Genomic DNA, 10,231 nt, shown 5'->3' with positions numbered 1-10,231 from the left:
TTGAATTTTTGTTAGTTTCTGTTGACATTTCACATTTGACTAATTTCTTAAAATTAGGAAGTTTTGCTAAAATTTGAGCAAAGTATAAAGAAATTGTTTAATCAATTATTTGACAATAGTTTTTGTTTTAAAAATTTTAGAATGAAAATGTTATAGAACCTATTATTTAACTCATAAATTAAATGATTATATAGTATAGATTAGTTGTTATATTCTTCTTTAATCACTTGTACATTAAAGCATTATCGACTTGTACCTTTTAATCCGTGCGTCGATATTGAACAAGACAACTACCGAAATGTCGTCAAAAAGGTGTAGGTCATCATGCTATCTTTCGAATTTTTTTAAACACTATAGTTTATAAGATATGTCAAGAATACGTAAAAAGTTTATAAGTTTGTTGTGGATGGGTGAATTGTAATAATTATCTATAATTTTGTTAAATCCTCAGGGATTTAGGTGTAATAAGTTTAGGGGCTAAAAAATAAATAGTTTTTAAAAGACCAAACTACCCTCATTTTAGGGGTCTTTCTATAAATAAAGGAGAGGAAAAGTTCTTATTTTTTGGGTATCTTAAAATACCCCTCCCTCATTCATTATAATATAGTGTGTATATATATATATATATATATAGGTAAAGAGTACTGTACAATATTGCTTATCGTACATTACGTACGCTTCAATCTCAGCCGCCAGATCATCTTCCCGCATTTTAAAATCGCATGTTGTTTTTTTTTATAACAATTTCGCATGCGATAATTTTTGATGAATTCGCATGTTGTTTATTTGTACCAATTTCGCATGTGATAATTTTGATGAAATAGCATGTTGTTTTTTTATAACAATTTCGCATGTGATAATTTTTGATGAATTCGCATGTCGTTTTTTTGTACCAATTTCGCATGTGATAATTTTGATGAAATAGCATGTTGTTTTTTTGTAACAATTTCGCATGTGGTAATTTTGATGTAACCGCATGTTAAAAAACTAACATGCGAAATTGTTACAAAAAACAACATGCGAATTCAATGCGGGAAGATGATCGGACGGCTGAGATTGTAGCGTACGTAATGTACGATAAGGGCATTTGTACGTTAACCTAACCATATATATATATATATATAGTGGGGATCCTACGGAAAGTGTGTTTTTCCTAGAAAATCTAGGAAGCGATCTGGGCCATCCAATGGGTGTGTTTAATGGTTAAGATCATCTTGGTGGCATTTTGGTAATATGTGTTTCTTAAAAATAAGATTATTTAATTAATCAGGGGTAGATATGTCATTTAGTTTGTTTTAAATATGGAAATAATTGTCATTCCATAACCACCCCACATTTCATGCGATTTCTCTCTCTCTCTCTCTCTCTCTCTCTTCTATCCTTCATGAAGAAACACATCAAGAAAACACATCGTATTAATCTGCTTGCTAATCTGCTTGCTGTTAAAACACAGCGTCAAGAAATCCTCCAGCATTACCAGCATGGATGGTAAAACACAGCGTATGAATCTGCTTGCTGTTAAAACACAACTGTATGAATCTGAATGCTAAAACACAACTGTATGAATCTGCTTGCTGTTAAAACACAACTGTATGAAACTGAATGCTAAAACACAACTGTATGAATCTGCTTGCTGTTAAAACACATCTGTATGAATCTGAATGCTAAAACACAACTGTATGAATCTGCTTGCTGTTAAAACATAACTGTATGAATCTGCTTGCTGTTAAAACACAACTCTATGAAACTGAATGCTAAAACACAACTGTATGAATCTGCTTGTTGTTAAAACACAACTGTATGAATCTGAATGCTAAAACACAACTGTATGAATCTGCTTGCTGTTAAAACACAACTGTATGAATCTGAATGCTAAAACACAACTGTATGAATCTGTTTGCTGCTAAAACACAACTGTATTAATTTGCTTGCTGTTAAAACACATTGTCAAGAAAACGGAGATGATACAAACAGTATTTGAATGGTGATGATGAACTCGGAGATGGTGGAGATGGAGAAGTGTTTGATGATGACGAAGATGAAGAAGGAGAAGGTTGCGAAATACAAAAAATCTTGGAGAAACAGTTTCCATAATTATAGGCATTGTTAATTAATGAGAGATAAAATTCCAAAAATAAAATAAAATGTAAAATTACACAAGTGCCCTTTTAGTTAAAATCCCTCCATGCCACATGTCACATTCTTATTGCTTCTTAGACTTTCTAGGAAAAACCCACTTTCTACCCAACTCCTCCTATATATATATATATGTTGTACGTATATGTGTGTGTGAGAGAGGAGGCACATCCTCGTCGTCAAGGGCCGGACGATCTTGACGAAGAAGGCATGGCGACGAAGCTAGGGAAATGGAGAGGGGGGTCGGCGCCGCCCCGGGACGTCCCTCGAATGACCCTCGTACCGTATGGCGATAATAATAAGAATAACTACTTTGCAAATGATCCTAATAAATCGAGATATTGTGGTTGTTTTGACGCGAATAAACAAGTTTGGTCATTAATTTCCTAGCCCTGCAACTCTGCTATAGATAGATATACATATATGAATAATTTTTTTTTTCGAAAGGAAATTATGAATAAATATGGAAGCTGATAACATGTTTGATCAATTTTGTGGCCCTACAATTTTGCGATAATCAACGAGAAATTGGTGTTTTAAAAGCAAACGAGATACTATCAAAAAATAAGTTGCTAAGTCCATTATGCCAAGTTTAAGCACTACATACTCCAAATGTATAACTACAACAATGAATTAGACATTCAAGTAGATGGTAGCAAATATAATATGGTATTGTGTGATAGCATGTGTTGTGGTTGATGTGAAATGGGCGTGAATCCCGCTACTTAGACGTAAAGGGTATGCACACCACAACGAGGCATGGAGGGGGTGTGCATGTAGGTAGTAGCAAGCGTGGTTGCATGGCCGGCCCTGGGGTGGGCGGGGAGGACCACCGGCCAGGGCCCGATATTTTGAGGGGCACATTTTTTTATGAAAAAAACTCGATATGTATACGTAAAATATTTTTTTAATAGGGTACACCCATACAAACACCAACATAGGCCCCCTTACAAAATTATTCTTATGGTTTAGATTAGTTATTAACCCTTTTGGCATTAGGTTTAGACCTTTAGTGAGCCCAATACCCAATTTCGTTAAGGGCTAAGGGCACATTTTTTCGAGCTCGTACAGGGTACACGAATTCTCAGGGCCGGCCCTGTGTGGTTGGGGTTTAAATTAACTTATCTTTGTAAAATATTAAATAATATATAATCTAATCTTATAGAGCTATTTCAATCCATCATCACATTTCAAAACATATATCTATGTTGATAATCATATAGGACCAAAGTTACAACAAAACCTTATAACATTCTATGTCCAAATCTCTATTACAATTACGCCCTGCTTGCGTTGTGCACATATAAGTTATATACGTGTGGGCCATCGGGAAATTGCGCTAATTTTAATGTTATTTTACTAATTTCATGAAAATAACGCTAAAAACGGCAGACGGTTAGTCATGTATCATGTGGTGGCGTTGATAGCCTAAAAACAAAAGGGTACATACACTAATCGGCCTTTGTCCCAATTACTGAGTGTTATGTGCCCTATGACCAAGGCTTGATGCAAAACTACTATCGAGCCAGAGGTTTGACTAGAAGCATCCTCTCTATTTATACGGGGTAGAGGTAAAGTTTTCTATATCGTACACTTCTCAGACCCTATCTTAGCTTTGCTATTGATGGGATTTACTGAATATGATAATGATATGATGGGACCAAAGTTACAACTTACTACAAAACCTATTTTTAGGGTTGTAATATAGATAAAGACTTTGAAAAGAAATTCACCATTTATAACTTTCTTAAAAGACAAAATCGGTGGGGTTTCTATTGGCTTTGCCTCCTCTCCCTTAAAGTTCCATAAAATTGCAATGTAAGCCCCTTACTTTTAATAACATCAAAGTTTTAGAAAATAATAATTTTAGTCCCTAAACTGCTATTTCATTTTACGAGTTTTGTAAATTAATTCCATAGATTTCTAATATTCCAACTATACCCTTATACCATATATAATATACGTTTTTAACATATTATTTTCTTCGATAACTTTCGTTCATTAATTTCGTTTTTAAAGAACTAATTTGTCGCTAACATCCTTGAGTTTCTAAGTTTCAAGTTTACCCTTTTCGTTCATTTACTTTAAAAAATTAATATTTTTATTTACGTGCCGGTATTAATTTGAGTTGGTTTACGTTTAGACGTAAACGTTTTTAGTTTCTAAGTTTCGAGCTTACCCCTTTTGTTCCTTTACTTTAAAGAATTAATATTTTTTATGTACGTGTTAGTATAAATTTGAGTTGGTTTATGTTAGATGCAAACCTTTTTTTGGAAGCGAGTCAACTCAAATATAATACGTTTCCGTGTTTATTTTATGTACGCAGTTGGTGTACGTGTTAACGTAAATTTTGTTCCAGCCCAAGTGAGGTTAAATATAATACACTATCATTTGACGGTATATACTTGAGTTACTCTATGTTTCAACCTCACGCGATGCAAGACAAGTAAAATTACAATTATATTATTATTATATATCAATGCTAAAGACCAAAGTTGTTGACGTTTACACCTCCCAACTTTGGTCCTTTCACTTTACAAAACACTTATGGTTACCCTTAATGTGAATGTGTTTTCTTTTTTCCTTTTGTGGTTTCTATTCACGCTTTATGTTTCTTTGGTGCGTTACGTTTTAAAATTACAATTATATTATTATTATTATATATCAATGCTAAAGACCAAAGTTGTTGACGTTTACACCTCCCAACTTTGGTCCTTTCACTTTACAAAACACTTATGGTTACCCTTAATGTGAATGCGTTTTCTTTTTTCCTTTTGTGGTTTCTATTCACGCTTTATGTTTCTTTGGTGCGTTACGTTGTAACTATACGACATAAATTCGATTTACATTACGTTTTGATTCAACCACAATACTTATATAGGTTACACGGGGTTGAACCGAGTATGTTGAAACATATGTTTTCATATGGTTAATACATGACATAACGTTTGAATAATCTATTTGATGTTTGTAACGGCCCGCGGGTCATATTACTAGTTTAACATAATGAGGGACCAAATGTGTCTAAAGAGGAAAATTAAAATGAAACATGGTCAATCATATGACACATGGGGTAGCCACGTTTCATCAAAAAAGAACAGAGAAAAACAAAACACATTTGTATTGTGGTGGAATTTGACAACTCACCCTTTATGAATTGAATCATCGTCAAAACCTTTGGTAAGCTTCTTTTCTATCTGGCTCTCAATTTCTACGTTAAGACTCTTTAAGTCTTATGATAAATTCGAGTTTAAATTGATAATTAATTAATATATATATGCTTAGAAGCACCATTATTCATGTTTATTAGAACCCACCCTTCTTGATTACTTTATTAAAAGAGAAAATGATTTTTTGGTATTCTTGAGTGAAATTCGGGGGTTTTGCGATTTTCTAACCCAAGATTTAAAGATTTTCAAAGATGTTAAAACACCCAACCTGATGTATGACAATCAGTGGGAATTCAATTCATAATCATGAAATCTTAGTCAATTTTAAGAAATTTATATACGTGTTCTTGATGGGATTTTAACCTAATTTGACCAAGAGGAGGGTTTTGGGCTAAACATGATGTATTCGATTGTGAGTGATGGGAAATGGATAAAAATAATATTAAAATATTTTAAAAAATTATTAAAAAGGGGTCAAAATGATGAATTAGTAAATAATTTGATCGAAGTTTGTTTTAAAATATCATTTAGATTCAACATAAATTACCTGTATAATTTAAGATTATGGATCAATAAAAGTTTGATCATATGGTTTCGGGTTTGTAGACATCCTGCGTGTAATTACAAAAACAGTAGGGAAAACTTTACAGCTTTACAAAAGAGTTAACTGCCATTTTCGTTCTTGTGGTTTGGTTTGTTCAATTACGCCGGTTCAGACCAAATTTCAAATTTGTACCATTTCTGTCTCTGACATTTCGTCCTTGTGGTTTGGTTTGTCCAATTATGCTGGTTCAGGCCAAATTTCAAATTTGTACCATTTCTGTCTCTGACATTCTTGAAACATACCGGTTCCGTCCAAAAAGTTAACGGTCTTTAACTTTGACTGATAAATAAGGGGCAAAAGGGTAATATTACCCCTTATGCCATTTATGTCCCTGTGTCAGGGACATAAATGACAGTTAACTCTAAAAGGGGTAACATTACCTTTTTACCCCTCATTTAATAGTCAAAGTTAACGACCGTTAACTTTTTGGACGAAACCGGCATGTTTCAAGAATGTCAGGACAGAAATGGTACAAATTTGAAATTTGGCCCAGACTAGCATAACTGGACAAACCAAAGAGACGAAAATGGCAGTTAACTCTTTATAAAACATTGGGATAATTTATGTACATTGAATTTAGGCCACTGGAAGCCAAGTTGGTGTTGTTCTCCTTTTTCCTTTAAATCTTACTCGTTTGTTTGTTTCGTTTGATCATAAGCTACTGGTGTTGAGGTAAATGATTCTTTTCTCTTTTTCATAAACTCTGTTTTTTTAAATATATTTTAATGTTGAAAAAATAATATAGGCAATACTGGAGGTATAAATCATAAAAACTACAGAAGAATGGCAGATCTGTTCTTGAAACAAGCAAAGCAATACTGGAAGACTCGACCCGGTTATCCACAACAACTCTTTGATTTCATCGCCTCCAAAACGCCCTGCCACGACGTCGTTTGGGACGTTGGCACTGGCAGCGGTCAGGCTGCCGTCTCCGTAAGTTACTTTCCCCCTCACCCGTATCATTATTATCTATCATAGTTATTATTAATTAATTTTTGATTTATCACTTTATATTAGAATAGTTATTAACGAGTTAACGACCTATCATTATCGTTAGTTTGTTAGCTTTTTCGTTCTCTTTTTCTTAGTTTGTTCGTTTTCAGTAATTCGGTATACAGAAAATATTATCCACCGATATCGTTTTGTTTTTTCGTTCCAATGTTTTTCCATTACAAGTAAATGAGTTTTGTGATCGATCGTATTTGTTCATCGCAGCTTGCGAGCATATACAAAAGTGTAATCGGTACAGATACAAGCAAAAATCAGATAGAATTTGCTCCAAAGCTCCCCAACGTCCGTTACGAATGCACTTCTCCCAATATGTCTATGTCTGAATTGGAAGCGAAGATCGGGGCAGAGTCGAGTGTTGATTTAGTCACGGTAGCTCAAGCGCTCCATTGGTTCGATCACGACGCCTTCTACAATCAAGTCAAATGGATACTGAAGAAACCACATGGTGTATTCGCAGCATGGTGCTACACGACTCCAAAAATTGATGATGAGTTCGATCATGTGTTCCATAAATTTTACGCAGAATCAAAACCTTATTGGGAATCGCAACGTGGATTGGTGGATGACAAGTATACCACCGTCAAATTTCCTTTTGATCCGTTGGATGGATGTGATCACACGGGTCCGTTTGAGTTTGAAACCAAGCAGCCGATGAGTTTGGATGCGTTCTTTACGTACGTTAGGTCATGGTCAGCATACCAAACGGCAAAAGACAAGGGCGTGGAGTTGTTGAGCGATGGTGTGATCGAGGAATTCAAAAAGGCTTGGAAGGAAGACACGAGTGTAGAAAAGAGCGTTACGTATCCGGTTTATCTACGGATCGGGAAAGCTGGAGACGCGGTTAAACCGGCGATATGATTTGCATGTTAAATCCGTGGTATGAACAATAATTAGTGAAGTATCTCATAGCTGGTATGATGTATTTTCGTAAGGGGTGATTGCCTTTTGTACTAATGATGAAATAAAGCGGAATTTGAGTCCATAAATTATGTACAAGTTTCTAAACGTGACAAATACATATTTCATTCAGCTCCAAATGCAAATTTAGGTTTATAGCGTGGTAACTGGTAAACGTAAACATTGGGTACTCTTTTCTGGTAAAGGCTTTTGCCTTTTGAGGAGAACTAGTGATAAGACTCGCGCGCGTTGTGGCGCGGGTACATCACAAACGTCGAACGGATTAGTTCAAGCGTTTTGTGATGCGTTAATCATATAAAAATGTGTGTTTCGACGTATCTGGCTGAACTCAATGTAACCTATAGATGCATCGCAATAGGATTAAAACGTAAAGCAAATCGAGTTTATACCGTACAATCATAACGTATTATATCAAGGGCGGACCTAGTAAGATACCTGGATGGGCGGGTGCACCCCCTGGAAAAAAAAAATTTGTGTATTTTATAGGGTAAAATTCTGCCCGCACTCCTTGAAAATTTGGTTAAACCCCTCATCCGCACCCCTTGAAAATATTTTCTGGGTCCGCCACTGTATTATATGCGACTCGACTAACTCGAATTTATACCATTAAATCAAAACGTATTATATGTGACCCTATTCATATGTAGGAAACATACAAAATAAAGCACGTAAGTGTATACCAAATTTTCGTCAAAATATAAAAAAACAAAGTTTAAAAGTTGAGGGGTCAGTATAAAGCATATGTGCCAAAAACGTAAATTACCAAAGTATAGATAAAAAAATGCAAGTTATAAAAGTAGAGGGTAAGAAAAAGGAAAACTTATATGCAAAAAAAATATGAATTACAAAACTACAAGCTAAAAGTGAAAATTTTGAAAGTCAAAAGTGGTGAAAACACCATCGACTTTGTACTTTAAGTTATATAAAAATACATGGACTTTGTACTTTAAGTTATATAAAAATACATGGTTCGATTTCTGGGAACCAAGCTTTGTATAAGAACGGTAAAAACCAATATAACGTTGACATATAGCCAGTGGCGGACCCAGGATTTTTTTCCAATGGGGTCCAGTTTTTTCGATACATGGATTTTTTACACCCAAATGATAGAATTTTTGGGTCGGTCATTGTTTGGGTCGGGTCGGGGTGATTTATTGAGCTTGGAACCTTTAAAAAAAGATAAATAAATAACAAAACAACACATGTCTAAGCACAAAGGCATAAATTGAGTAAACTTTCATTCATTTTAACATTTTAAAAGTGTATTTTAACAAAAAATTGGTTGGTATTAGACTTGAACCCATGACCTCTTTGTTAGCAAACAAGGGATTAACCACCACAACAACTTTGCTTTTGATACTATGGGGTCCAACTAAATATTTTTATGGGATCCTTACAAAAATTAATATACCGAATCTACTAATTTTTTAAAAAAGATTGGGGTCCGTGGACCCCGACCCACTCAATGTGGGTCCGCCCCTGCATATAGCATATTGTGTAATTAGTGATTAGGGGTATTTAGATATAGCATTGAGTTGGTTTTTGGAAATTCCTAAATTCGTGCCATTTATTATCCAAAATATCATAATTGCAAATCATCAGAAGACTGAGTATGCATCTATAATCGATTCATGTTTAGCGTATGTGACCCGTTATCATATTATTGTTCTTAGATGGTCTGATTTTGAAGATTGTGTATGATAGTTTGATAATAGTAACACTACTATAAAACAAGCAACAAACACTAAATAAAAGTAGCAAAACTTATGCTAGAACTAGTTTAACTACAAAACTATAAATCTTCAGGTACCAAAACACCATTCTTGTCATAATGAAGCGCGCCCGACACGTTCAACGGTCGACACTTTCTCCCCATGATTATCCTCTTCTTACACAGTTCCAAGCTTCCATCTTCTACGTCTTTCGCTTCATGCATACGCATAGAAACCGCTCTACCAATCTTCTTCAAACCTCGGCTCGGGACCCTAACCAACGACGGCAGCAAACCCACTTTATAAAACACAGAATTAGAGAGCTTTTTATCATCTTCCATGCAAGCATTATCAACCTTATTATGATCATGTGCAACAAAGGGTTTGAACTTGAATCTGAACTTGCCGTGAATGATTGATCGTAAAAGTTTGCTTCTTTCCCTCCATTTTTTGGTGATCTGGAGTTCTGTTGTCATTGTGAGTTTGCATGTTTGTTTAATGGAAGGATGAATGAAGAAGATAAGGAAGGAGAATGAAGAAGGTGTTGGTAACTGATGGAAACGTGGGGTATATGGAACGTGAAAGGTTACATAGGACGTGGGATATGTTGTGGATAATTGTAACCAGATTTCGGTTAAGGTTTAATTAAGGAATCAAACCTTTTTTTGTTTGTCTTGTAA

The 10,231-nt window shown here is 34.8% G+C and overlaps 2 protein-coding genes across 3 annotated transcripts; one reads left to right on the top strand and one right to left on the bottom strand.

The window, feature by feature from the left end:
• The first annotated feature begins 5,222 nt into the window (after nucleotides 1–5,222).
• On the top strand, nucleotides 5,223–7,950 carry LOC110937936 (putative methyltransferase DDB_G0268948). 2 transcript variants are annotated; one of them, XM_022180403.2, is made up of 4 exons: nucleotides 5,229–5,316; nucleotides 6,491–6,582; nucleotides 6,656–6,843; nucleotides 7,126–7,950. In XM_022180403.2, the coding sequence occupies exons 3-4, from the start codon at nucleotides 6,694–6,696 to the stop codon at nucleotides 7,777–7,779; spliced, it is 804 nt and encodes a 267-aa protein (XP_022036095.1). In that variant the 5' UTR covers nucleotides 5,229–5,316; nucleotides 6,491–6,582; nucleotides 6,656–6,693; the 3' UTR covers nucleotides 7,780–7,950. The 2 variants fall into 2 exon arrangements, with proteins under 2 accessions (XP_022036096.1, XP_022036095.1); XM_022180404.2 differs by lacking the exon at nucleotides 6,491–6,582 and having other exon boundaries at nucleotides 5,223–5,316.
• A 1,681-nt stretch (nucleotides 7,951–9,631) lies between these two features.
• LOC110934182 lies at nucleotides 9,632–10,027 on the bottom strand. Its single transcript, XM_022177369.1, has one exon. The coding sequence runs from the start codon at nucleotides 10,025–10,027 to the stop codon at nucleotides 9,632–9,634; it is 396 nt and encodes a 131-aa protein (XP_022033061.1).
• Between the last annotated feature and the right edge of the window lie 204 nt (nucleotides 10,028–10,231).

The sequence above is a fragment of the Helianthus annuus genome, chromosome 4 (assembly GCF_002127325.2).
Source record: "Helianthus annuus cultivar XRQ/B chromosome 4, HanXRQr2.0-SUNRISE, whole genome shotgun sequence".
Lineage (NCBI taxonomy): Eukaryota > Viridiplantae > Streptophyta > Magnoliopsida > Asterales > Asteraceae > Helianthus > Helianthus annuus.
This window is presented reverse-complemented; position numbering and strand designations above follow the sequence as displayed.